Source organism: Linepithema humile, chromosome 7 (genome assembly GCF_040581485.1).
Source record: "Linepithema humile isolate Giens D197 chromosome 7, Lhum_UNIL_v1.0, whole genome shotgun sequence".
In the NCBI taxonomy this organism is placed as follows: domain Eukaryota; kingdom Metazoa; phylum Arthropoda; class Insecta; order Hymenoptera; family Formicidae; genus Linepithema; species Linepithema humile.
This window is the reverse complement of record NC_090134.1, coordinates 10,153,401-10,178,726: the sequence shown is the minus strand read 5'-3', so window position 1 is coordinate 10,178,726 and position 25,326 is coordinate 10,153,401. Positions and strand designations below refer to the sequence as shown.

Below are 25,326 nucleotides of genomic sequence, written 5' to 3'. Positions count from 1 at the left end.
CTCAATTTAAATACAAATTAAATGACAGCCTCTGCTGCCTCTCGGCTTTGTCGAGATTTCTAGCATGGAAATTCGATTTGCCCGAACTAATTGCCGCGCGGCTCGCCGCGTGACTACTTTTTGCGTCACACACCGCGAATACCTTTATGTGAAATAGCGTAAAGCAGATTTTCGATGCTTTTTTTATCATAGGAAGTGAGTACGTTGTCCCTTTTAAATTCTCCGCAACGCACTTATAAAATATAAATAATATGGCTCATTAAAACTTGTTGTGAAAAGAATCGGTAATTTTTCTTTCAAGAGAACAGGAATTCGAAATTGTATAATTGTATGTTCAAAAAAATGTATAGAGCAGAAGAAAACTTTAACTTTTTATTTTAACTTTAAACTTGAAAATTAAATTAAATTTACAACAATTGCAATAAATGAAATTATTGTGTAAAATTAAAATAAAGATAATTACTAGGTACACCAAAAAATATATGATATTTTTTAAAATATCAATTTATTATTACTTTTTATTGTTTTACTGTTTTATTGCCTTCAACATAATACTTTAATACTTTTGTTTTCCATCTTTTCTAAAACTGCATTATCTATTCCATATGCATGCGCGAGACAGGCGCTGACGAGAGGATTAAAGCAGATCAAATTCAGCATTCGTGTGGGAATGCGTTGTATTTATTAGCGGCTACCGTCATTGTTGAGGAACAGCACGCAAATCCGAATGTCTGGCTATTTGCCAAACTGGTCGGCTTTGCGGATTCGACGAGCTATCGCCGAATTTCCAATGCAAACGCTACTCTCGTCGCCCATCCACTTTTCGAGATATCGCGGCTCTCTTCCGTTTTGCCGCAATCACATGTCTTTTCTTCTTTTAAACTTCTTCCCTTTCTTTCCGCTTTTTTGTTATTTTCTCCCTCTCTCGCTCTTTCGGCATTCTTATTCCTTTCTTCCTTTTCTCTTCGATATGTTCACTTTCAGGAAAAGAAGTTGAGACATTCCCGACATTTTTGCTTCCCTAGACTCGACCGCAGGTCAATTTTGCCGGAAAATTTCTTCCTGCGATCTTTTGCGGCGAATAGAAGTGAGATCGAGGAATGAATAAAACCACCGCGAGAGACCAGGCTACTTTGGTATGCCCCGAAAGATTCTATTGATCGTCGACCTCGCGAGATACTTTTTTTCCTTCTTACAGTTCTCTCTGCAGACATTGTTTTAGATGTACATGAAAAGAAACAAGCTGTGCGTTTTTATAGCTTTCTAAAATATTTTGTAAAATTTTAAGTGCAATGATAATTTAGTTTAACGTAACTTGTTAAAATGGAGATGTATATTCAAAATATTTTATATTATAATAATATATGCTGCCACACAACAAATCTGATGCATTTATATTTAAGAATTAGATTTTTATAGTATTATATATTTTTAATATTTAAGAAACATTCTACATTTTATACAACTAAGTGTATAGTCCAATATTGCTTTATATTTACAAAGAATTAAAAAAATTCGTTAAATTGCGTGAAATATTTTTGCAAATGCATCAAACATTATTAATCCTTTGAGTACTGTTGGCGCATATATGCATTCAGAGAAAGAAGTCCATATATGCACTCGCAGCGCTTGTTACTACTATTTTTATTCCGGCCACACAGAGTGTTTCTTCATTACGCTGTTCCGTACCGAAAGAATTAAAACACCTGATTCTACATTCAATGAGATAAATGAACGAAAGTTAAGTTTATAGAGAAAGTTAGCATTATAGAGTATGCAAAGTGAATCTTTTACTTTATTGATTTAATTTTTTCTCGATTTGTCTAATTTGTAGTAAATGAGTCGAGAAATCCAAATGTCCAAAGAACTGACTGTATTAAATTTGACCTTGTTGTGAATTTGTAGAAGGATGATAAGCTGGTTCTCGCCAATTGCGAGCATTCTCGCGTAATATTCTACAGCATATTACAACTTTCGCTGCCGTAAGGTTTTCTTACTTCTTACTTCGGAGCCGTTATCTCTCTCCTTTTGTTGAAATGGGAGATTACCGGGTAAATTTACCGTATATTACGGGATTGTGTTAATCCCGCGGGCGCGCAGGCGAGGGGAGCGAGTTCTGGGCTTTTATCCAGCCGCTTTGTAATCCCATTACAACGCGGCGAATCGTGGTAGTCTCCGTTGGAAATAACCGGTACAAATGTTAGCTCATAATGCCGCGAGTAACCGGAAATGGCGCGGTAGAACTCTCCGTGTCCAGACATATCGCCGAGATCTCTCGAGAAGTTTCTGTTTCATTCTCGCGACATGATATCTTATTTGTCGCACACACGCTAGGGTTATATCTGTGAGCATATTCACAGCGTATCCCGGGAACTTGAATTTTCATTCTCGGCAACAATTATTTGTTAACGTCAATTTTTACTCGGTTATTTTTTTTTTCCATGCAATTTGCTCTTCAATGCAAAATAATTTGACAACTAAAAGCTTGAAAATAAAATTTTGTAAACAACTTCTTAATTAAACCAGGTGTGAATATTCTCTATTTGCCTCTAAAATTTAATTTGCGAAATGTGTTTTGTTCTAAATATAAAAGGAGAAGATTTTTCGGTTATATATTTATTATTTCTTTCTGTAGTCGATTCTATCATTATTTTTCATATTTCTGTACAATCGAGTTGAATGTTTGTCTGTAAGCTGACGAGCGATAGGAATTAGCTGACAGGCTTTGATGCGTCAACGTTACAGCGCTCGGGATCGATACTTCGCAGAAGTAATCTGTCTCGTAATAGGATTTCGTCGCAAAGGTCCTTGCTGTCCCGTTTCCCTTCAGGATTAGTTCGTCGGAATTATACAGTCACTCGACTCTGGCGCATGTATGTTCTTCCAAGCATGGTTAATAAGAGGGTCCAGACTGAGCGCGATGCGCAGGTCACTGAGAAAACGATATTCTGGAAAAGCTCGGGCGAGGAGGTCTTATGATGCTAAGGAAACCTTGAACGCTAACGAGATACACGCAGTAAACCGAATATAGTTATGGAATATAAATATGGAACCGCGGATAAGCAAATTTTGAATACGCGATGTCTACGCGAGCGAGGATGGAAAAAAGAATGTAGATACAAGATTTTTTCTTTTTTAAATTACATTCGAGTTATTTCAAATACTTTTATATTAAGAAATTAGTTTGCTCGACAATTGGTCGAAGCGCAATTTTTAATAGACAATTTTTTACATTATAATTAATGACGTAGGGAAAACAGCCAAGGTGCATGCGCTTTTTTCGTACTTGCGCAAAGCGGCGGCATAATATAGGGACGTTTATTAACCTGCACCGCAAGGCTGTAAACACAAAGGGGGGGGGGGGCGGCGGCGGCGACGAGTTACGGAGCATAGCTGAAAGGGCTGAGGGCGAGGAGGAGTTGCTCGTGCCGGAACACATATTTCGCCCACAAAGCCCGAGTTTGCAACCCTCTGTGCTGGGGTCCTTTCGCTAGAACACACTTGCGGATTTAACTCCGCGCTTTGGAGAGCTTCTCTATGCCGTTTCCACATGTGTTACGCGAGTAATATCGTAACGTACAGGACGAGCGTGTAGATTCTCACGAAGAGGAATACCTCGACAAAACGGCGCATTGTGCGCGTTGTTCCGAAAGTCGCATTTCGAAATGTTCGAGTTCGAGGATCGTTATGACGATCGGGTAAACGGACGCTTAAGAAGCATTCTTCTGCTTGTAATATTAATACTCTTGTGCTGCACAATAACGATAGAATAATGCACTGGATAGTTTTATTTCGAAGCATTTAGTTATCAAATGATTTCGCGCATATCTTTAAAGTGAGAAGAGTAAGAAATACACGCTAAAATGTGTAACTTACAAAAATAAATTATATAAATAGAATACATATCTCATATTAATCAGGAAAGTTAATGTTAGAAATTGCTATAAAACGATTGTAACATTATTATAAACTTATATTTAGTTAGAATATCATTAAAGAAGAAAATTTATATAAACTTTTAGTAACCTTTCGCTCACAGACAAACTCATTCCAATTCGTTGAAAACTTTCATGAATAACATGTGCTCTATTATTAGCAATGCTAATTTCGACAGAGAGCTATAACTCTCGCTCCATCTCTTCTCTATAGTGAAGCGAAATAAAAAATAGTCGAGTTCAGTGCTCTGGTGGTTCGAAGATAGGACGATTTAACGGATCTCGCGCAGCCTCGGGCTGAAAAGAGCGAGACAAAAGCGGCGGGGCCCAGTCGTCTAGAAAAGCCAGGCAGCAGCAGGTGGAGTGGGAACGAGGGGTTAAAGTGCATTCGAGTTAAAGCGAGTTCGCGCAGACACAGGGGTGGGTTTTTTGCCACTTAAGCCGCTCGAGGGAGCTGGGAGAACAGCGGATACAAGGCGGGCAAACGGAAAATGTTTTAGAAAACTGACTCCGGTTTACCGTCGAAGCCCCGTCGTGGGTTTCCATTTCCGATCGCAGTTTTTTTACCGCACGAATACGTCGACGCGAGGCTTTAATTGACTTTTGCGTCTCGGAGTACATTCTATCTCACGAATGATTAGATTGCGAACGTATAGACGAACTGATGCGAGATGGGATTTCTTGTTTGCGCACAGGTTGACCCCTCGTCCCGGTGATATGAAGTCGAGTGGGATGGTTTGAGAGGATCGAACAAACGTGCGACGATATTTTTCTGCGGCAAAAATTAATGCCGCGTCGAGAAAATTATTTGACTCAATTCTTAAGTCAACTGAAAATACTCTTTTGTTTTTTTTTTTACTTATTCTCATACGTTTATCTATGTTTATCTTATTTATGGTCCTAATTTAGTTCTGCATTTTAAGAATCTTGATTGAAATGTCTACCCACGCCAAATGTATCCCACGTCCGATCGACTTGAGCTACACGCGCTGACTGCTCGGGGCTATTAATTACGTAAATTCAGAACTAGATGCAGAAGTTCATTCAGTCGCTTATACGAGATCGATTGCTCCTTCCCGAGCGATCGCTTGTAATTCCGTTCCGAAATAGCGCCTTCGGCGGTAATGCGCGGCACGAGGGCACGAAGGCACTGTCCGATCAAGAGAAAGGAGAGCTCAAAGGGGAAATAACTATACGACGGAGGGTAAATCCTTTCTTTATTCCCTGAGGAAGAGAGAAGGAGAAATTACTTCTCGCTTTGGCCGGCATTGTCAAAGATTTTCCTCTAAGGCGATCCTTTTTTCCCAAAATCCTTAGTATTCTCGATAGAAGTAATTAACGTTCTCTTCGTGAGGAAGGTTTTTTTCTTTCGAGAAAACAACGAAAATTCCGAAACGTAATTGAAGGAGTTTTTCGTCCGTGCGAACCTTCCCCTCGGATTCGGATCTTGGTTTTCGGCATTCTGAAAATATTTTATTTACGTGGACTTCAAATATCTTTCTGACGTTTTCTCGACTTCTTCAACGGCTACGGGAATTGATATTTTTATCCTGAAAAGCTCTGTTGCATAGCAACGGTTGAACTTAGTAACAGAAAGATTTTCGTGCTCCTAACGTGGCCACAAGCTCGTGAAAAATCTTATCATCTTTTAAACGTTACGGTCAGAGAAGGATTACGTGAGCCGGTGATGTGGCCGTGTTAGATAATAGCATTACCCAAGCTGAGATAAGTTATTAAATATATATTCTTATCGCTTTTATAACTCCTCAGAGGAAAAGAGTAGTACAGGATTTGTTCTCAGAAACCTTTGCGAGAAAAAGTAATATAAATTCTTCACTTTTATAGTGGAGAGATAAATATATAACTTATAAAGAATATTTATAATTTCTCAAACTATAAAAATTATATTATTTTTATTTAATTTGAGATAAAATTACTGTAGTACGCGGAGAAAAATAACTAGAAAAATATATTTAATATAATATTTCAGATTTTTCTGGTGTTTTTACTCTTTCACATATTTTATATCCCTCGATGAAAATATTCCCGACATACAGCGTGGTCAGAAAGCGCGGTGTACATATCTTTCGTGTCGTTGTATATGTTAGGAACACTTTCCATAAAAATAGGGTCACTCCGTTTAAAAGAACGGTACACAGCGGATAGATATTCTTGCATTTTCATGGAATAAGATCGGCTCTTCCCGTATCTCACGTTCTGCATCTTTCATATCCTTAAATTGAGCACGGTCGAACGTGCTCCAGAGAGTAGGATTAATTATCTAGCTGTAAGATACTTCCTACTAGAGCCTAAGGGGATACGGCCAACTCCCCGTCCTTTATTCGTGGATCGCTAAATCCACGGAAACAGACGCGAAAGCCGAGGCGGACTCGGTTCTCTCAAAGTCGGTACAGGAACTTCTGGAAAATAGGAGCGACGAAACTTGACTCGATTCAACGCGCGGCGTGAGTTCGATCCAATTACTTGTCGCTCCTGCTGAGGATGGATGTCACAATAATGTCGATTCTCGCCGAATAACTTTGCTACGCGTGTATTACGTCATAAGAAAAAGTAACGAAAGAGAATACTCGCGATCCTTTATTTCGATTATGTGTAATATTTGTGTTAGAAATTTATTTCCAAACACAAATGTTGAATTTTGAATAACAAATTTACAGCCATCGGTTTTGGTATTAAAAAAATTCAGCGATAGTTTTAATATATAATAAAAATAGTTATTATAAATGGCAACCGGTCACAATTTTAAAAATATTTACTTTGCTTCTTTCCAAAGGCTTGTTTCGCTCGCTAAATTTCGCTCGGCAACCATGCTGGTTCGATAGAGGCAGGCATATATTTTTTTAATTATTTGCGAAAGAACAGCTCGCTTTCACCGCACGAGTGCAATTAGACGGGCCGCTAACGCGACTTTGAAAAGTCCATTCCACTACACCATCGTATACCACCGACATCGCTCTTTTCTTTTGCTCTTCCGCTACGCCGAGCGAATAATAAAAGTAGCAATTAATTTAGCCTTTATGATTTATTTTTTAAAAGAATAAAATTTTTTCGGTACTAAAAAGCTTTTAAACCAAAAAGAGGTAAAAACCCGTTTAATTAACGTGTATACAGAATGTGAGATAATTAATGCACTTCCCTTGATACTTTCCTTCTTAAGAACTTTCTCTCTTATCTATTCATTTATTAACGAGCGAGAAATTTTCTTCAAAATCAACTTTATCCGAAGACAAATTTTAAATAATGCGATTTATTGAATCTAGTTTGTTGAGAAGACTTAAATTGTTGGTCGCTTTTATAAATTACAAATTAATATTCTCGATACTTTTAAAGTTGTCTTTATTCTCTCACATAAAAGTTCACCATTGTTTTGTTTTGCACTTTTCGATTGGTTGTGAGAAACGTGACTTATGTTCTCGCCAGCACGAATAAAATTAGTCAACGTGACTTTAAAAAGTGTGCGTCCGCGAGAACAAGTGGAAGCAGCGCGTTTCTCCTACGGCTTGCGCGCTCGCTTTTGTTCCGCTCGTATAATCAAGCGAAGTGCAGGGGCGTCGCCTCGGAGAGATGCCATTGCGGGGGTGAGAATGCCAAGTGCACGGTATTGAGCTTTCCTTATCGCGTTGCAGCACTCTGCGAGCGTGGGAACGATGTATCGGCGATCGATTTGGTACGGTATTCTGTCTACAAATGGAACATCCAGCAGGACCATCCGAATGTATATCGAGGCTTCCTCAAATTCACGTTTAAATGTAAATGATTTTCATTTATTCTGATCAATATAGAATTGATTTGTTTTTTAGTGGAAAGTACTCCGGCGGAAAGTTATTGCTTGAATATTTTTACTTTCCAATAATAACTATCGGAAAATATTTCAATATTTTTATTCAAAATTTGAACTGCTAATAAAAATGTTTAATAATGTTAATAAAATGTCCGTGATAAATATAGATATGAAGGGCTGAAAGAGCACTTTGCTCATTATTATCGTATTATCATTTCGATTAGTAAGCGATTTTCAACTGAAAAGGAATTTTCTTCCAACAGCTTCTTGTTATTTCTTAAATTCTATAAATGAAAGTGATGTAGTGGATAACTCATTAGAATTCATTGTATCTGGAGGGCTCATTTACATTTACATAGACATGCACGATAGAGCTCTTCCACCTAATGCATTTAATATACACCCAGTGGACCAAGTGTATGCTTCGCCACATCGAAGTCGGCGCTCATGGCAAAACATACCGGCGGCTACGCCGTCCATTACTCTTCCTCGTATAATAACCTCGTAAAGTAAGGAAACTGCGAAAAGCCGCTAAAACTCAGACACCGTAGAGCGAACGACAACGGCGATACTTCGCGCGACAAATCAAGGCGTGCAACATCGCGTCACGTTGAATTGTTCTCTCTCTCTTTCGAGAGAGAGAAAGAAAGAGAGAGAGAGAAGGGGTTGGCGTCATCACCGCTTGTCACGCAGATTACTTTACTTCGTCGCGCTATTCCGTCGAAATTTCAACGCATAAAATCTTGCTTTCTGTCACACAGAAAATATTTCTCACCGTGTTTGAATATAAAAAATAAAGTTATGCGCTGCATGTTTAGTGAAACCTTATTAAAAGCTAAAGCACATTTATTTATAGGTAATAATTAGTTTCGTTAGAGAAGTGTTTTATTATCTATATTGTTTTTATACATTTAGTTTTTATTTTACTATATACATTGCAACTTCATTGCATATTTCTCCGACTATTCATACAATTTGCGCCGCTTTCAAATAGGAGTAGGAATAAATAGTTTATATATTCGCGTTGTATTCAACCGTACAGTTTCACAATGACCGCTTCGCTTATTTTCTAAATTAATGAAAACATGAGAGCACGCATACGGCTTGGCGGTGGCCGATACAGCGCAGCGCGAAGTTTCATAATTAAAAGTTTTCAGAGCGCATACTATATCGCGCGAATAATTTATGCCCTGAAATCCAGTTCGATCTCCATGGATATATGCGAGCTGAGTCTGAGTTTACGAGGTGGAAAAGGCCATGAATATTTTATGCCCGTTTGATAAAGTCGTTACACAATTTAAATGAATTGGTCAGCTGTATCTTCAGCAGAGCTTCAGCTTATTTGTGAATGATCACATTTGCTATTGTTGTTTCGGAAATTCGTTTTGTCTACAGTATCTGCATTGGAAAAGTCTGCTAGAATTACTTTCTTCATTATTTCTTTCACTTTTTAATATCAATTATCTGTTATTCTGCTATTATTATCATATCACACAGTAATATTTCTTATTTTAATTACAGAAATTGAAATCTGCAAATTTAAATTATAAAGTTTGCAGTCTTGTAACTGTTTTATGCGGGAGGAATATGTAAAAATTTTTTATTGGAATTATATTGAAATCTATATAAAAGATCTGAAATAAAAATTGGAGCTCTCTCTTCGCGCGATTTTTCGTAAATGTGGTTTGCCGCATTGGCCAATCCATGTCTATGAAAATCCATCTTACAACCCTTTTTTCTTCCTCGGGTATCGAGGGATCGTATAAACATCGATGTGCTTTTATGCGCACGGCAAAGCTTGGCTGTGCGCGTAATCGGCAGAAAAATTGCGTATTTCACTATCGCAGAACCGTGATATGTAAATATGCAAACGCGATTATAGCCTCCGCGCGCACGGTTGTTTTATGAGGTGGAAAAATCTATGAATGCCTTATCGTGAGCAATGTCGCTGTTCTACGAGTTTGAACGAATCGGGTGAGCATACGAGAAATACTTTTCTCTACTCCGAGAAACAGATAAAACTATATGTGGAACGTTCTACGCTAAATCTGTTCCCATACATTTTAACAGTACCTAAATATTTTTAGATGGACTTAAAATATTTACAAACAATTTTTACACATTTCACGTTATCTCAACTACGATATCTCTGTTAATTTAATTTATTATATCAGGAAAAATATTGCTGTTTTATTATTTAAGAGAAATATATATTTCGTGTGTATATAAAACGCAAGGTGCTTTCGTAGGTGAAGATAAAACGCGACATTTGCACTACCGTCACCTCATTCGAGTAAAGTGCGGTTTACTGTTACGCGCCAGTTAGACGTATCTCACGGGTTCATCTCTGGTTTCACCAGAAATAAAGATCTCGAATTTATCGAGTTTCGTTCTAGTCGGGTGGCAATTCGCCTCTTCGCTGCCGCGAGATGTGACGCGGCTCGTAGTTTCGCAAGCTTTACGTCGAACTCGAGAACTCGCAGTGCGCGCCGACAAGAAGCACGAAGAAATTCTAGGAGACAATGTTTTTCGGAAAAAAATATTCATGCTGCTTTAAAAACAAATTTTATATTATGAGTTGCAGGTGTGTTTTTGGTTTCTTTGCATTAGATAAGAAATGTTGGAAATACTTTTTGCCTTCTCCCGAAAATATAAATTGCATTTTAGATGTAATTCACGAATGGAATTAAAATTATAGCAGAAATTGTAGATGTATAACGGGTTTGAATAAAATAAATCAGATAAAAGTTTGTAATTTCGGATGAAAACCGAGCAGCAATATTTAGGTTGCTGGATTTCCTCCTGGATAACTCTCATCTTTGTTTCTCTATCTGTCTCTATTTGCAAAGTAGAAACCCCTCGAGGACACATATCAGACTGAGCTTTGCCCATGAAGCAAGGATGGTTAAACTCCGACTAAATTGCTCATGGCGCGAAGTTTGTAAATCAGGCCAACTCGAAAATCTGAATTGCTTTCCCAGCGGTATTTAGTTGTTACGTTTGCTAGTATAAAGTTAATTGCGCTCGTAAAAATATCTTTATGTAACATCTTTTTTTAAAGATGAAAAGTTCTGTGAATATTATCTGTTTTAATAATCATCTAAAAATCACAGATTTTCACCAAAAAATAATTATCGAAGAACGATATAAAAATGATTAAAATCACTTAAAAACATGAAAGAGTGATTCTCTAAATATTTTAGATACCAAAGGCGTGTGAAAAAAAAAGTACGAGACTTCTGGAATATTATGTTTACGCGTTCCTGCCTATATGTGAGAGCCAGTCTAACGAGATTCCACGTTCCCCTTTGCGCCTTTGCTCACTGTAAACAATCCTGCTAAGGGACGAGAGATTTGATGCGCGCGCGCAGGCTGGGGGCCAATTTTCGCCGATTCAATTTCGCCGATTGCACCGCACGGTTGCATTGTTTGCGCTCGGGCGTTTGCACGCGATTACTATGCGGCTCGGTACTCCCGCCAGCTAGCATCTCGAAACATATGCACAAAACGAACGCGTTCGCCCCTATTTATTCAAGCAAATAGTTCAGAATCTAATGCCATTAAAATACTTGCTTGCGTTTCGAATAACAAACGCATTTGTTTTTGTAAGAGCACGTTAAAAAGCGTAAGATTATAAGTTAAAAAGAAAACGAATGATAAAAAATGCAAATGAATTGACTGAGAAAATTCTATGATTTGATATTTATTTGCATCCTAAAATTATTTAAAGTTAAAAAGGAAGGCATTAATTATAACATTAAGCTGAAGTGAAAATATGAAAGTTAAGGTTCAAATAAAATATCTGTAATAAAATTATTTTTATCTTGCAATGTAAAATCGACAGATTCGTTTAATGTCAGAAATTCGTTTAAGACGAGTGTCACGCGCGTTTTTTTTCTCTTCTTTTTACTCGAGACTTCGCGCACTGGAAAAGACGCGACGAAGGGAGAAATGACTCGTTCGCGCTTATTCGTCAATAATTTCATATCACTGTGCTTTGCAGCGGCAGCGACGGAATTCAGTTATCGTATGATTTTGCGTTAGAAAACCAGCGCCGTACGTAAATGGGTAGTAGAGAAATATCCGGCAGCAGTCGCGTTTTGCAGAAATGAGGAAAGGGATGAAAGCGCGCACCGATACGGATACGCGCGCAACTCTCCGAATGGAAAGTCGTACTGAATAGAACTTCTATGGTGGATCACCGTCGCGAAATGCGCGCCATGGTGAAGTGCTCGTTCGTTCGTCCGCCGTTCGTCAACGGCAGCTCTCCTTCTCCGTTTTTCCGCCTCCGCGGCACGCAGCCATCCATTGATCCGTGCGCCTCTCGGCGCATTACAAGCGCAGTAAAATCACCGGATTCTTCCTTTTAGCGAGCGCGATGGCGGAAGACATTTGATTCCGATAATCCCCGCGAGCTGCGCGCAACGGGAAATACATTTCGCGAGAATACTCGACCGTTTTTTTAAATAACTCTTCAGAACGTGGGAAACATTATGAGTAAGGCGCGGATGTTCGTGCACGATCCCGTGTCGCGCGCAGAGAACCGCTGCGTGCGAGTGAGTCGAGTACTCGCTGAGGTAGCATTTCTCGAGAAAACTCGATTGTCAATTCATCTGAATTCAATATATCTATCGTGTATAATGTGTATAATCGGGTCTTCTCGAGAAATGCTACCTTAGCGAATACTCGACTCACTCGCACGCAGCGGTTCTCTGCGCGCGACACGGGATCGTATATTCGTCCATATTTGTAATTTTTTAATTAATTAAAATTTGAAGGGATTATTATTGAAAGGATTATAATCTCTGACATTTTGGTGGTCTAAAAATATATTTTATGCACGAACATCCGCGCCCTAATTATGAGAATATTTTTTAATTTATACTTTTCTGAAGAAACCAGTTTTTAAAATAAAAGTCAATATTTGTAATTTTTTAATTAATTAAAATTTGAAGGGATTATTATTGAAAGGATTATAATCTCTGACATTTTGGTGGTCTAAAAATATATTTTATGCACGAAATGTATGGAATGTCTTGCTGCTGTCGGACGTTGGATTGTTTTCCATTTGCTATCTGATTTTATCTTTAAAATCAAATCAATGCCTATACCGTGTATAGATACATGTCAAAAATTGCAGCGGTGTTTTTCGTCACCAGTAAGATTGCTTTCGCGAACGGATTCAGAAGAAAATTCGTGCATCAATTCCATCTCTCTATCGTTCCGCGGCGGTATATATTGAACACGGAAGAGAAAAATCTCGTTGGCGCGCAACAAGCCCGAGGAACGAAGTTTTCCTCGGTTAACCCGCGCGCGCGCGCGCGCGCATGTACCGAACGAATCAGGCCGGAAATAAGGGAGAAATAAAACCGCACGGTCGCGCGGATATCTCGCGCGCTAAAAAGCCTCTGACGAAGATTTCATTTGCAGCGTTCACGGTTGGACTAACTCTTTACTTTTGTACGAATTATTCAAATGGCTTTTGCATTCTGCGATACGCATTTCACTCATTTCATTACTGATTCGAATGAAAATGCACTGCATTGCACCGGGGGATTAAAGCGCGCAAATAAATCTGCGAGCTGAAAAATTTAACTCCTAAATGCAGCGCTCGCAATTCCTGAGTACATATGCGCTTTCTCGATTTCCCGAATAGCTAATCTCTCTTTCACTTGGAGACTCCACGGTTGGAATAATAATTGCTGAAAAAATCTAGATAATTGGTTTAATTTCGCGTAGCCCGTGTCCGAAGCGAGAAACCCACTACGTAAATTGCTTTCGCTCGTGAGAGGCAAAGAGAAGGAGAAAAAAATACCGCTGCGAGCTATAAAATCGCGAGATTCTTCCATTTTCATTTGTGGAAGCTATATGTCTCTTTGAAAATCCACTGCAGTTTTTATGCATACGAAAGAGGTCCCATTGACGCGATACTTTTGCATTGAAGTGATTGTAAAACATACGTCACTGCCATAAATTCACTTTATTGTTGCAGTTCGCAAACTTGAATTGAAGCTTGCATGGAATGCCAAATAGAAGTTTAAAGGCTTAAATTTTACTGTTTCAAGTTATCTTAATAAAATTATATTCTTATAAAATGGACCAATAATTTACAATTATGATTTTCGGACAATGGACCGTATCTTTTAGTTGTCTTTTCTTCAGTGAAATTTTAGAGGCGCGTACAAACCACACATATCGGTTTTCTATGCTGCGGCGCCGCGCCGTGCCACGCTACGCCGGATGGAAGCGGTTCGCATAAATTTTTAGCCGGATGGCGAGCGTTTCCGTCAGCAGCGTCGTGTGCGGAATGGCTTTCACGTAGCGCACTGTCAACGCGGCTGTTGAAATATTAAAATACTCGTCGATCGTCTCTGAAGTCAATTCTTTTCATTCCATGCAAACGAACATCCTAGATATGTATGTACATATATTCACGTCACGATTAAATTCGCCGCAATGAGTTTGCATTTCGCTATGTCAGAGATAACGCCTACTTTTTTTCTGAAAATGTCATACAAATGGCATACACGTGTAATCAACAACTACATTGTAAGACTATATTATTTAAGAAACATATTTTTGAACACAAAAAACATACATTTCTGAAGCTGATATTATTTTCATTATATTTTGAATAGCTTTTTAGCAGTTTTTAGTAGTTTTCACATGATTTCCATTAATTTGATATACTTTTGCAATACCTTCGGTTTTTAAATATATTTCAATCAACTTTTTAGCTTGTTGTTCCAATCTTATTTTTATAAATTAGGCCAGAATTATTATTAAAGTATGTTAAAAGCTGTAGAACTCTTTAAAGACCTCCTATTATTGGATATTACTTTTTTTAGCTAAATTGACGGAAGTCTTTCTATAAATTATCAGTATCAGTGACGCACCCAAGGGGGGGGGGGTTTTGGGGGTCAACCCCCCCCCCCCCGAAATTTTTAATATGCTCTATTTTTTTATTAACTTAACAGCAAAAAGTAAAAAATTTGTAGTTAAATAAAATTTGTCCAAACATTTGTATTTTTTGTCTGTTTTTAATTAGAGTCACAATTTTAATAATTTAAAATTTACACCAATATTTTTGCACACAAATAATTGATAGCCTCTCCAGCTATACTGCTGTTCGAACGTATATAATTTCTATTTTAAGATATTCATATTGTGAAAGGATTAAGCAAGAATGGCCAAAAGATACTTTAAGCTCTTTAAAACATTGTGACGATGACATGTTACCGAACATCAAGATACTGCTACATATATTAGCGATACTACCTGACCTCTGTCCTGACTTTTGGTCATATTGTTTCATTTTGTGTGTGTGCGCGCGCGCGTGTGTGTGTGAATTTTAAACCCCCCCCCCTCCCCCGAAAAAATAACTTGAGTGCGCCACTGATCAGTATACTAATGTAAAACTGTTGCGAGTACAAGAAGAAATGAAAAATTTGTTTCTTAAAAATAAAATGTTAACTTGCCAGAAGCTGTATTGCTTATAACTGTCGCTTTTATTGCGAAATCGAGCGAGAATCTTTTCAGACGGTCGGTAAAGATTGATAGTCAGCAATATACGAAAGAAAAAAAGTACGTAGAGAGTGCTCATTGACAAATTGATACAAATGGGCTCGACGACGATATCGCATTTCCTGCGCTTTCGTGTCTCCTACATTCGATTTATAGTAATGTCTACCACTTATTTTTATCTACGACGGCAAATCGGCGAGTATATCTCGTACATTGAGTTCTTTGAAAATAGTTTATGATAAATTAAGAGAAATGATTAAGAGTGATATGATAATAAAAATTACACAATTCTTATGAAAATAAAATCTTGTCTTTTGATTGATTTAAGATAAATTATTAAAATTTGTTAAGACAAATTTATTAACACTTATGTATTTTATCTGAAATCAAATTTTAAATACAGTTATTAAAATATTTAATGTTAATTATACATAATTAACCCAGTAAGCAAAATGTTAACAATGTTGGTTATTTAGAAATATAAGTACACTAAAGTATTTATACACTAAAGTCAAACCAATTTTGATAAAGAAATATCTAAAATTTGCACAGAAATTCATAGTTGAGAGAAAATATGTCTAGAGTTCTACTTTTGACATCCGATACGATTAATAATCCCCATCAGACTACCCGATTTGTACTTCGTCTTCTACTTTTCCGATCGATTTGCGAAGAGCCATAAGTTAAAGCGAGAAAGTCAAGAGCGTTTTGTCGTGCCGCGGTGGCACGAAAACTTTTGACATATTGTAGCGAATCGCTAACTCTCCTAAAAGAACACAATCGTAGATGTTGGATGTGGGACTCGATTTTCTCTTTCCGATCGAAATATCACGATGCGTTCGGGCACGTCACTGGTGGTAACGAGTTCTCGCTGCTTTTACGAAATTGTTCCGCGGATAAAGTTTGCACTCGGCAATAACAACGTACGGAGACTCGCTCTCGTGAGCTTTCCGACTTTTCCGCAAGTGTGCAATAGTACAGACAACTATTGATACTGTTTCGTAAACTTGCGGCGAAGATAAATCGGAGTGATAAAGCGACTTTGCGAATTTTCTTGTACCTCGATCAAACTTGTGTCCACCGTGGACAATCAACTGAGATTACATTAAGCAGGAAAATCAATGATATTAATGAAAAATCACTAGACTATTTTAATATATGGGTCATTTGGGGAGTTTTCGGAGCAAAGTATATAAACGGCATCAATATTTTATCTTGTAGCGCAGATTGTTTTTCAAAAATAAGATAATTGACTTTCCTCAACTTCTTCAAAATAAATTACGTTGCAATTTCTCGATTTGATTGACAAGATTCAGAACAGAGAGAATTGCGACGATGCACATTCGATATGTACACTCGCGCGGGATATCCATTATTGCCACACGCGCGCGGCTATTCCTGTCATGAAGCGGACAGACAACGGGCTTGGCTTACGTGGTTGCACGGATCTGGACTAATGTTACATCAGTCATTCCCCTTTCTATGTTGCCGTAACATTTATCTTCGTCGGACTCGTATATGTATTTGTCATGAATACGTGCCTCTAAAATTTTTACTTTCACAATCCTTCTCTGTTATTTTAGAAACTATTTCTCTTGTCTCTGTTCAGAAATTCAATGCAAATTTCATTTACACCCCCGTAGCAAATTTAACATTTTATTCCAACAACTCGATGATAAAGTGAAAAATTTTTAATTCTGAAAAGTAAGATCTTATTTTGTGTGCGTTTAGAATTTCATAAAATATTATGTCAGGCATAATTTGACATCTGTTTTGCTGGAATTAAATGTTACGTCGAATATAGCTTGATAATCGAGTTATGAGAATTAACTTAGACAAATCTAAAATTTTGAATTGACTAATTTTCGCTATCTTTAAATTTATAACGTAATATTCCGTGGAAAATTATTAATGTAATTTAAAGAAGGATTTTTATTTTGCGTCACGACAGATTTTTGTGACATTAAATTACTCACAAATCGATTTCATTCCAATACCTCGCTCGACGTTAATTTTCAGAACTATGCGAGGAATGGGCGCTGGCGAACAGCCGTGAGTGCGTGGAGAGTGGCAGTTCGGCGAGCACGACGCACGGGGAGGAGTCCGAGGATGCGTCCGAGGCGAGGTTCACCCTCAAATATTTGGGCAGCACCCTCGTCGAAACTCCCTCGAGCGAGGAAGCCACGGCGGAAGCTATCAAGACTGTCATCACTATGGTACGCATTTGAAAACCTTTCATAATTTATTCTTTAAACTTCACTAGCGGCGTTCTGGAAAAGCTTTGGTTTTCAGCCTTGCAATTTTTTTTCGCGGTTAAACTGGGGTCAGCTTTAAATTTTTTAAATTTGTGTAAATATATTATGTGCTCTCTTTTATTTTTCTCTTTAAATTTATTATTATTTTTTACGTTGTAAATTGTTTTTAAAAAAATTGCATATTAAAAAAAATGAAGTGTTGATTCATGTTTGCAAATTCTGTTATATTTTTAATTGTAATATATTTTATTTCTCTAATCTTTTAAAATTTTTTTTATTTTTACTTTGGAACCTAATATTTGAGAAAAACGTAACAACTATTCACAGTATTAATATATATATATATATATATATAATTATTTTTATGTAAAACCACTAGAGAGAACTATATTTAAAAGTACTTAGATTTTTTATTCTTTTTTGAAACACAATTTGCAACACATATTTATGTTGCACTTGTATAATGAACGCATATAATACTTCGCGCAGAATTTTCAATTATTAATAAATCTGGCGTTTGTTGAGAGAGCGAAAGAGAGAGAGAAAGAGAGATCAAGTTTGCAGTCATGCCGGAGATTGCCACTGTATTATTTATCGTCGAAATTGTATTGCGCCGCGTAATTTACTTTAAACCATTTTCCGACGCGACCACCGTGAAGAGAATTTAATTGAAATTGCAAGATACTAATTTCGCGAATAGCCGCGGGTTCGTTAATAAAGCTAATGAAAATGAATCGTGATTACTTTCTTTTGCATTTATTATTGCTTTGTCTCTGTAACAGTCGAAGACGCTGTTTTTCCCCTTTTTTCATATTATTTAATAGAATCCGGCTTTTGTGCTAGTCACCGATAAAGGTATTGTGGAAAATTGGAATCGAGTTTCATATAGCTACGAATACGCGAAATTCGGAAGTACATAAAGCAAAAATCATGTAAAGGGCGAATATTGCCGTACAAAAAACAATATTAATTAGAAACTGCTTGTTTGATCCGACATCCAGTTGTTAAATATGTTTTAACTTTATATGCCAAATATCGAGCATTGCTTCTATTGCTTCTAAAGAGAATTTTATTTTATTCTATACGTGAAAACATCACAAAATATGTGATTTTCGATAAATATACGATTGTTAGGAATGAAAGTTGGTTACGGAAAAATTATTCCAACAAATATCCTTCCGACAAATGGATTTATTGTTTATCGAGTTTTACGTATTTTGAATTCAGTACATGAGATATTAATAATTAGTGCGGAACCAGTATTATTTAACAAAGTCATGCCGATGAAATTTATAAAAATGAAAATTCTACAATAAAAAGTGTATAAAAGTTTCTGTAAGTTAATTAAAAAAAATCGATTTTACATTTACTAGTGAGAAGCAAAGTTCTATTAGTTTAGTTTAATAACGAAATCCTTGCTGAATAGCGTCGTTATCAACGAGGAAATGAATTTATACGATTTTACAGTGCGCGCGCGCGCGATTCGAAGAGCATAATTAATTAATGATGAAACTTCGTGCGCCTCATATAATTTCAATTTCGATGTGATTACGTCTCATACCGCGAGATTACGGGTGGAATTGTAGAAAGCGGTAATGTATGTATTTCGGTAATTTCCGGCGCATTTACTAGCGGTTTAGTCAACATGAAACGCACATGAACGATGGAAATACACTAGTTTTGCTCATTTCACAATAAATATAAAATGCTGTTTTCACGATACACTTATTACGTTTGTAATAAATAATCTATAAATTTTGCAGTATTTTGTGATTTTTTAGAACAATAGTGATTTACACATTATTTTTATAATAATTATGATTTTTGAAATGAGCGTAACTTATATCTCATTTTCATAATATATTCTTGCACAACAAATTTAATTTATAAAGAGTTTATATACAGGATTGAAGAAGAAAAACTTTTTATTCTATTTTTTAATAATCGATTGATTTGTGCAATAAAAATATAAATAGAAACAGGTCAATTTTGTTTTTGAGAGAAATGTACAACTGCATAAATGTACAAATTCAATCGCGCTATTTCATTCTTTCAGTTGCAAAAATAACTATTTCAGCATTTTTTCAATATGTTGTAAAATAAACGGGACAAAAGCTTTCTTTTTTAATTTTCTCTGTATGGGAACAATTCGAAAATAATAATATAAAAATTAATATACAAAAATAATTTGAAAAACGCAACCCAACTGTGAACGCAAAATTGCAAGTCGGGACAATGGGAAACATCGGGGCAAAAAAAGTCTTACAAAATCGCTCGGTTTGAATATCCATGTTGCGCTAAGCTGCTTTTGTTCGAGTGGTTTTGCTACATCGCGTTCGCAACACACTGGAACAAACCGGCTGCACGTTTTTGCGAACGCCGAACGGCGTATTATCTTGATTTGGGTCGATTCAAAAGTTTCCTCGACGCGCACAATCGTATTCCGCGTCGGAGACTTCCCGATCAAAGCCTGCATTGCGTCTTGTCTCTTGCGCTAATTGCTCCGCCGGGCTCGCCATCTCCAATTGATCCTGCTTCGCCGTCTTTTCTATCTGTGTAATTGCGTCCATTATTGTTAATTCCTCTTAGCAATGTCGCATTCATTTCTTAGATTGCGAACAAAACTTATCTCTACAGCGTCTTTTGTCACGTAGAAACAATAAACTCTATTACTTTAAGTCATTTGGTGGAGAACACATTTTTCTTGTTAGACAAATTAATTACATAATTAACTATAAAAATTATATCTCTTATTTTGTAATTTTCTTTAGATATCTTTTATTATCATCATTAATTATCTTTCCAATGATTTTTGACGTGTTACGCGTAGAAAGAAAGAATTACTTTCATCTTCGTTGTTATACGTTTCGAAGTAATTTACTTTAAGCCAGCAATAAATGTGTTTTTATCACAAAGTCGGAGGTAATGTTGTTCGCGCATCTAATAGCATCATCTTACCTTGTCGCGGCTATAAAAGCAACTCCGTATAGTTTCCGTCATGTAACGTCTGCCCGCAAGTTCTCGCTGATAATGTTATTTCGTGTTTTCAAGTAAGAAGCTGCTGAAAGCGCCCTAAATTATTACATAAATTATTATATAGACGTAAGTCACTACTAATAAACATAAGTTGCTGCTTTCAAAGATAAATATATATTTCTCTTGTACATATATACACAGACCTAATAAGATTATAAATGAAGGAAGCTATAAAAGAAGTCCGGAGCTCTTTTAAAAAATTTTAATTTCGACTCTTGAGTTTCTTTTCAAAGCAAGAAAATAAGCGCTCGGATATTTAAATTATTGAAAAACGAGAAATGCGCGCGAATATGCGATTTCTCTCGCAACAAATAGCTTTCGAAAACACGGTTGAGCAAACGCGAACTGTTATACTCGTCATTGAGGATTAAACGTGGAAATTAAAAAATGAACAAAGAGAGGGCCTGAATGGGTTTCGAGTTTTATTATCGTCGTAAAACTTCTCCAAAAAGACTCGTTAATCTGCCGTGAAACTTCGTATGCGCGATTATATTTTCATGGCTTTTCCTCGGGGAAAACGTGGATATCAATCGCTTCGCTTAACTCCACCAATTGTTGTTTGAACAAAAGAAAGTGAAGCATTTAATTAAAAGTTCGACTGTCTTGTGTAGTTTCAGAAATATCAATTTATTGATATCATTGTTAAATTGTAAGTATGAAGTTTAATATAAAACTCGTCTTTGTGCACTTCAATAAGCTTTCCTCGTATTAATGATTCTAACAATATTATTTATTGTATAAATGTAGATTACAAAAAACCAATTTTGAGTTTTTCGCGTTAGGTGGCAATGTTAATTCCAAGTTGCGATTGTCATTTTTGTTAAACTTTTACTTTTTGCTTGTAATATTTCTTCTGTGCCCTTAATTCTTTCTATTCTGCAAGCGTGAAAGAAAATTCAATTTACATCAAGATAATTTTAAAATTTTATTTATAATATTACTTTTTCTCAACCTCTAACACTGAACTTTTATAATGATATTACCAGGAGCAATCTGTATTATCGTAAGATTCATCTAATTAGCTCGCTAAGGATTAAAGAAGCCTGTGTGTCCTTCCCGTATCTACGACAAAAGGATGCAGAGTCTGCTTGAGAATCGCCGGATTAGGGAACATTTCGAGCGACGTTCGCGACTATGGCGGCGGAAATCTCTGTGCACGGGTTAAATCGTTAAATGGACCGCTTAATCCGCGTGAAGCTCCGTAATTGAATTGCAATGAAGCAACGCGAAAGCTCACGGTTTATCACGAGATATTTGATTTCCGAAAAAGGTAATCGAGTTCACGTACCGTTTACTTGGGTTTACGCCTCGAATTTACTCTTGGGTTTTCCTCTAGGCGCTTCTGTAAACGGCGAAATTATTGCCGGAGCAGTAAAGGAAGTCAATATAAATCCGCTATTCGCTAATTCGGTACCGTTTTAACGTGGAAAATTGATCGATTAAAGATTAAGTCTTGATACAAAAATCATTGTATAATTCAGTATAGTAATAATATAAGTACACCGAAAAAATTGTATTCTTGAAATATATACTTAATAAGCACTCTTAATAGATATTTTTAACGAATAAGGATATTTTCTTCTTAACGTGATGTTTTTTAAAATATCTCTTTAAATTGAAATATATTCTTAACATTTCCGCATGCGCAATCATGCGCAACGTACGATGCGTGTCTATTGTTCACGTCACGTCTCACGTTCATGTCAGTGCGTTTAATTCTGTGCGTTTAATTCGGTGTATTTTTTGTTAATAATGGACAAAGAAGTAGCTAAGTGACTTGAAGAAGAAAATCTGATCGATTTAATGAAGGTATTTGAAAGTAACACAGACAGCACACATGTCCAAAATACATCCAAAGGATATCCAGAGGATGTTCTGTCGTTCCAAAACCGTCTTCGGGATATTCTCTGCACGTCTTTTGGATATGCTGTGCTGTCCGGGAAGTATTTGAAATATTTGTGTGCAACGATCTCTTAATATTGTAGTTTCCGATTTCAGAAAACACAAAGCTTCTTTCTTTTTCCAAATGTTCTCGTTAAAATTTATTTGTAATAATTAGTTTAATCTTTCTATCATCTTTGCCTATAAATATCTAGTTTAGCTATCCATCTAACCTTTAACTTAATTATTGTATATACATTGTATTGTATTGTATAATGTATTTTCTCAAAAAATATAAAATAAAAATAAAATAGAAATATAATATTTAATCTTTATTTTATATTATAAAATAATATAATAATGAGAAAATGTCCCGTTTAGTACGTATTCTTAAGAATATTTTTAAGAATACATACGTTAAGAATATCTGCTATTTTTTAGAGGATTTTACTCTTAAATTAAAAGGACTTCTTGGCGCTTATTTTAGAGCAAGATACTATAAATATAAGTGAAATATTCTTAAGATAAGAATACAATTTTTTGGTGTATAATTTAGAAATTATAATGATGTAAAAGATAATAAAAAATAAAAGCGTGGTAGCGGAAGAATTATGAATACTATCAATCAAGAGTCTTTTCAAGACTTTTCGAACGAGACCCAAGTTTGCCTATTTATCTGTTCTTTCGTTTCTGAAATACAAGAAATTATAAACGTAATTAATTGAAAATTTGAGGATTTTTTAATATCTATATAATTAGAAACCAGAACGTGCAATAGTCTTTCGTATTTTATCATTCTCGGCAGTTTTATATATATTTATTATTTTATATATATTATTAGTTTTATATATATTTTTTCAATATAAAGAAGATGGACACCTCAGATATTGTTTATTAAATGGCAAAACCATGATTTGTATATGCGGAGTGACACCGCATGTCTGAACGGTTGTCTATTCACACTTGACAGGTTTCCGATTTAAAATTATTGCGGTTCATTGCGTTGTCACGTTTTCTCGGGGATTTTCCGGGGATTTTCACCCGTGTACACTCGAGCGTATTTGTATGCGCATTGTCTGTTTCATCTCTGTTACCTAGTATTGTCTGGCTCGCAGTTAAGCTCGTAGTTAAGCTCGCGATAAGGCATGCATCTGTCCCATAATACAATATACCAAATTATGATAAGGCTGATTGCCATTTGAAAAGGAGCCCAGCGTGAATGGAAACGCTTCTATCCATTTACTATTCGAATAGAACGGACGGACAGTCGTGATTTAAACCCTTACGAAGGCCCTTTGTTGTCAGCATGAATTACGTCATCCTATTTTCAGAACGTCTCTCTGTTGCTTTGTATTATATCAGATTATATTACAGAAGTTCATGAAAGAACCGATAAACAACTCTTATCTCTGAAATGCTGTCTGTTAATGTGCGAAAGCTCTGGTGCATCGGCGCGCTTTATCCCGTCTGTTTCGTTTGTTACATAGGCCAAAGCAAGCGGAAAAAAGCTGCAGAGAGTGTCTCTGGCTGTGAGCTTGAGAGGGATTAGAATGACAGACTTGGCCACCGAAGAAGATCAGCTTCAAGTCTCGATATACAGGTGAGAGCACTAGATTCAGTTAACTGACGATTAATTAATGTTAAGCCAGCAGTTTTTAATCCTAGCGTTAATTAAAAAATTTCGTAACAAGTTGCATTGAACTATGTTTACAAATAAAATATTTTAAGTACTCAGCGTGTGAAAAATAGTGCTAAACATTAATATTTAGTTAATATTTAGATAATTAAAAATCCGAATACTAAATGATTTTATTGTGTGTATTTGAGAAATTGTATCCGTTATCTACTGGCGAATTTAGTCGACTCTTCTTTATTCCCGCAAAATTAGATTCGTAGTGCAATCTAAACAATTTTGCGTTACACGGTGAAAATTGGAGCGTCGGCCTCTCCAATTCTTTTTCCACGAAAAGCGAAGTGCAACATATTTTTCTCAATATGACAAAACACATTATGGACGTGATGAGCAAAATGCAACGATGAATATTTGTTTTTCGTGAAATATGCGCAAGTCCGTTCGACTGAAATTTTAATCGAATGCGAAACACGCCGTGGTTTCCTGCATATTTTGCCAAGCTGGTACGGTGGGTTACATTCTATATATGTGCGACTGAGAATACATCGAAAATTCAATATAATGACAACGATGATGATGGTATAGCGAGCGACGAATACGATTTTGATGCTCGTTGTAGGAAATTAGTGCAGTTATTTCCGTTAACTGGTGCAGCTTCTCTCTTATTAGACCGTCGTTCGATTTGCAGATTGCGTGATATTTTCAATCTCATCAATGGCGGAAACGCTGCACAATATTCTGTCGGCAAAAATGATTTTATTAGTCTCGATTCGCAATACTAAAAGTTCAAACAACATTTTTCAATAAAAAAAATTTTTTAAATTTAGAACATGATTCCAAGTATTATAAATAAACAATTCTTTCTAGAAAAACTCAATTCATGTTCGAAGCGAAGCCAAATTAAATGCATACTATATCATTTGTGCATGTAATAAAGGAAGTCTATGAATAAATATAATAAGTATTATTTGCATGAATCAATCTTACGGCGGAATACGTACAATTCATGTTATGCACTGAAAATTAATTAAATGCAACGAAAAAAGTGCGGTCGAGTGACGGCGCGTTCCGGAAGAGAGTCTCTTCTCGGCGAATTCCTGCGCGGTGCGAATGAATGAACGAAACGTACTTTTCTTGCACTCCTGCGATAATGATCTCGCGGACTCGTTAACCTAGACGCAAAATTCCGGACGAGGACGGTGATTTCCATTGTTACGGCACGGCAAAAGCTCGCCGCCGGGCTTTGTTCCGCTGGCGCAT

At 36.4% G+C, this 25,326-nt stretch overlaps 1 protein-coding gene across 5 annotated transcripts in view; it reads left to right on the top strand.

The window, feature by feature from the left end:
* LOC105670182 (low density lipoprotein receptor adapter protein 1-like) overlaps nt 1-25,326 on the top strand; it is a 69,380-nt gene that overhangs the window by 40,214 nt on the left and 3,840 nt on the right. For all 5 annotated transcript variants that reach the window (XM_067359133.1, XM_012363558.2, XM_012363560.2 and 2 more), the window contains 2 exons: nt 17,281-17,477; nt 23,921-24,033. In XM_067359133.1, coding sequence (XP_067215234.1) covers nt 17,281-17,477; nt 23,921-24,033 — 310 coding nt within the window. The remainder of the gene's footprint in view (nt 1-17,280; nt 17,478-23,920; nt 24,034-25,326) is intronic.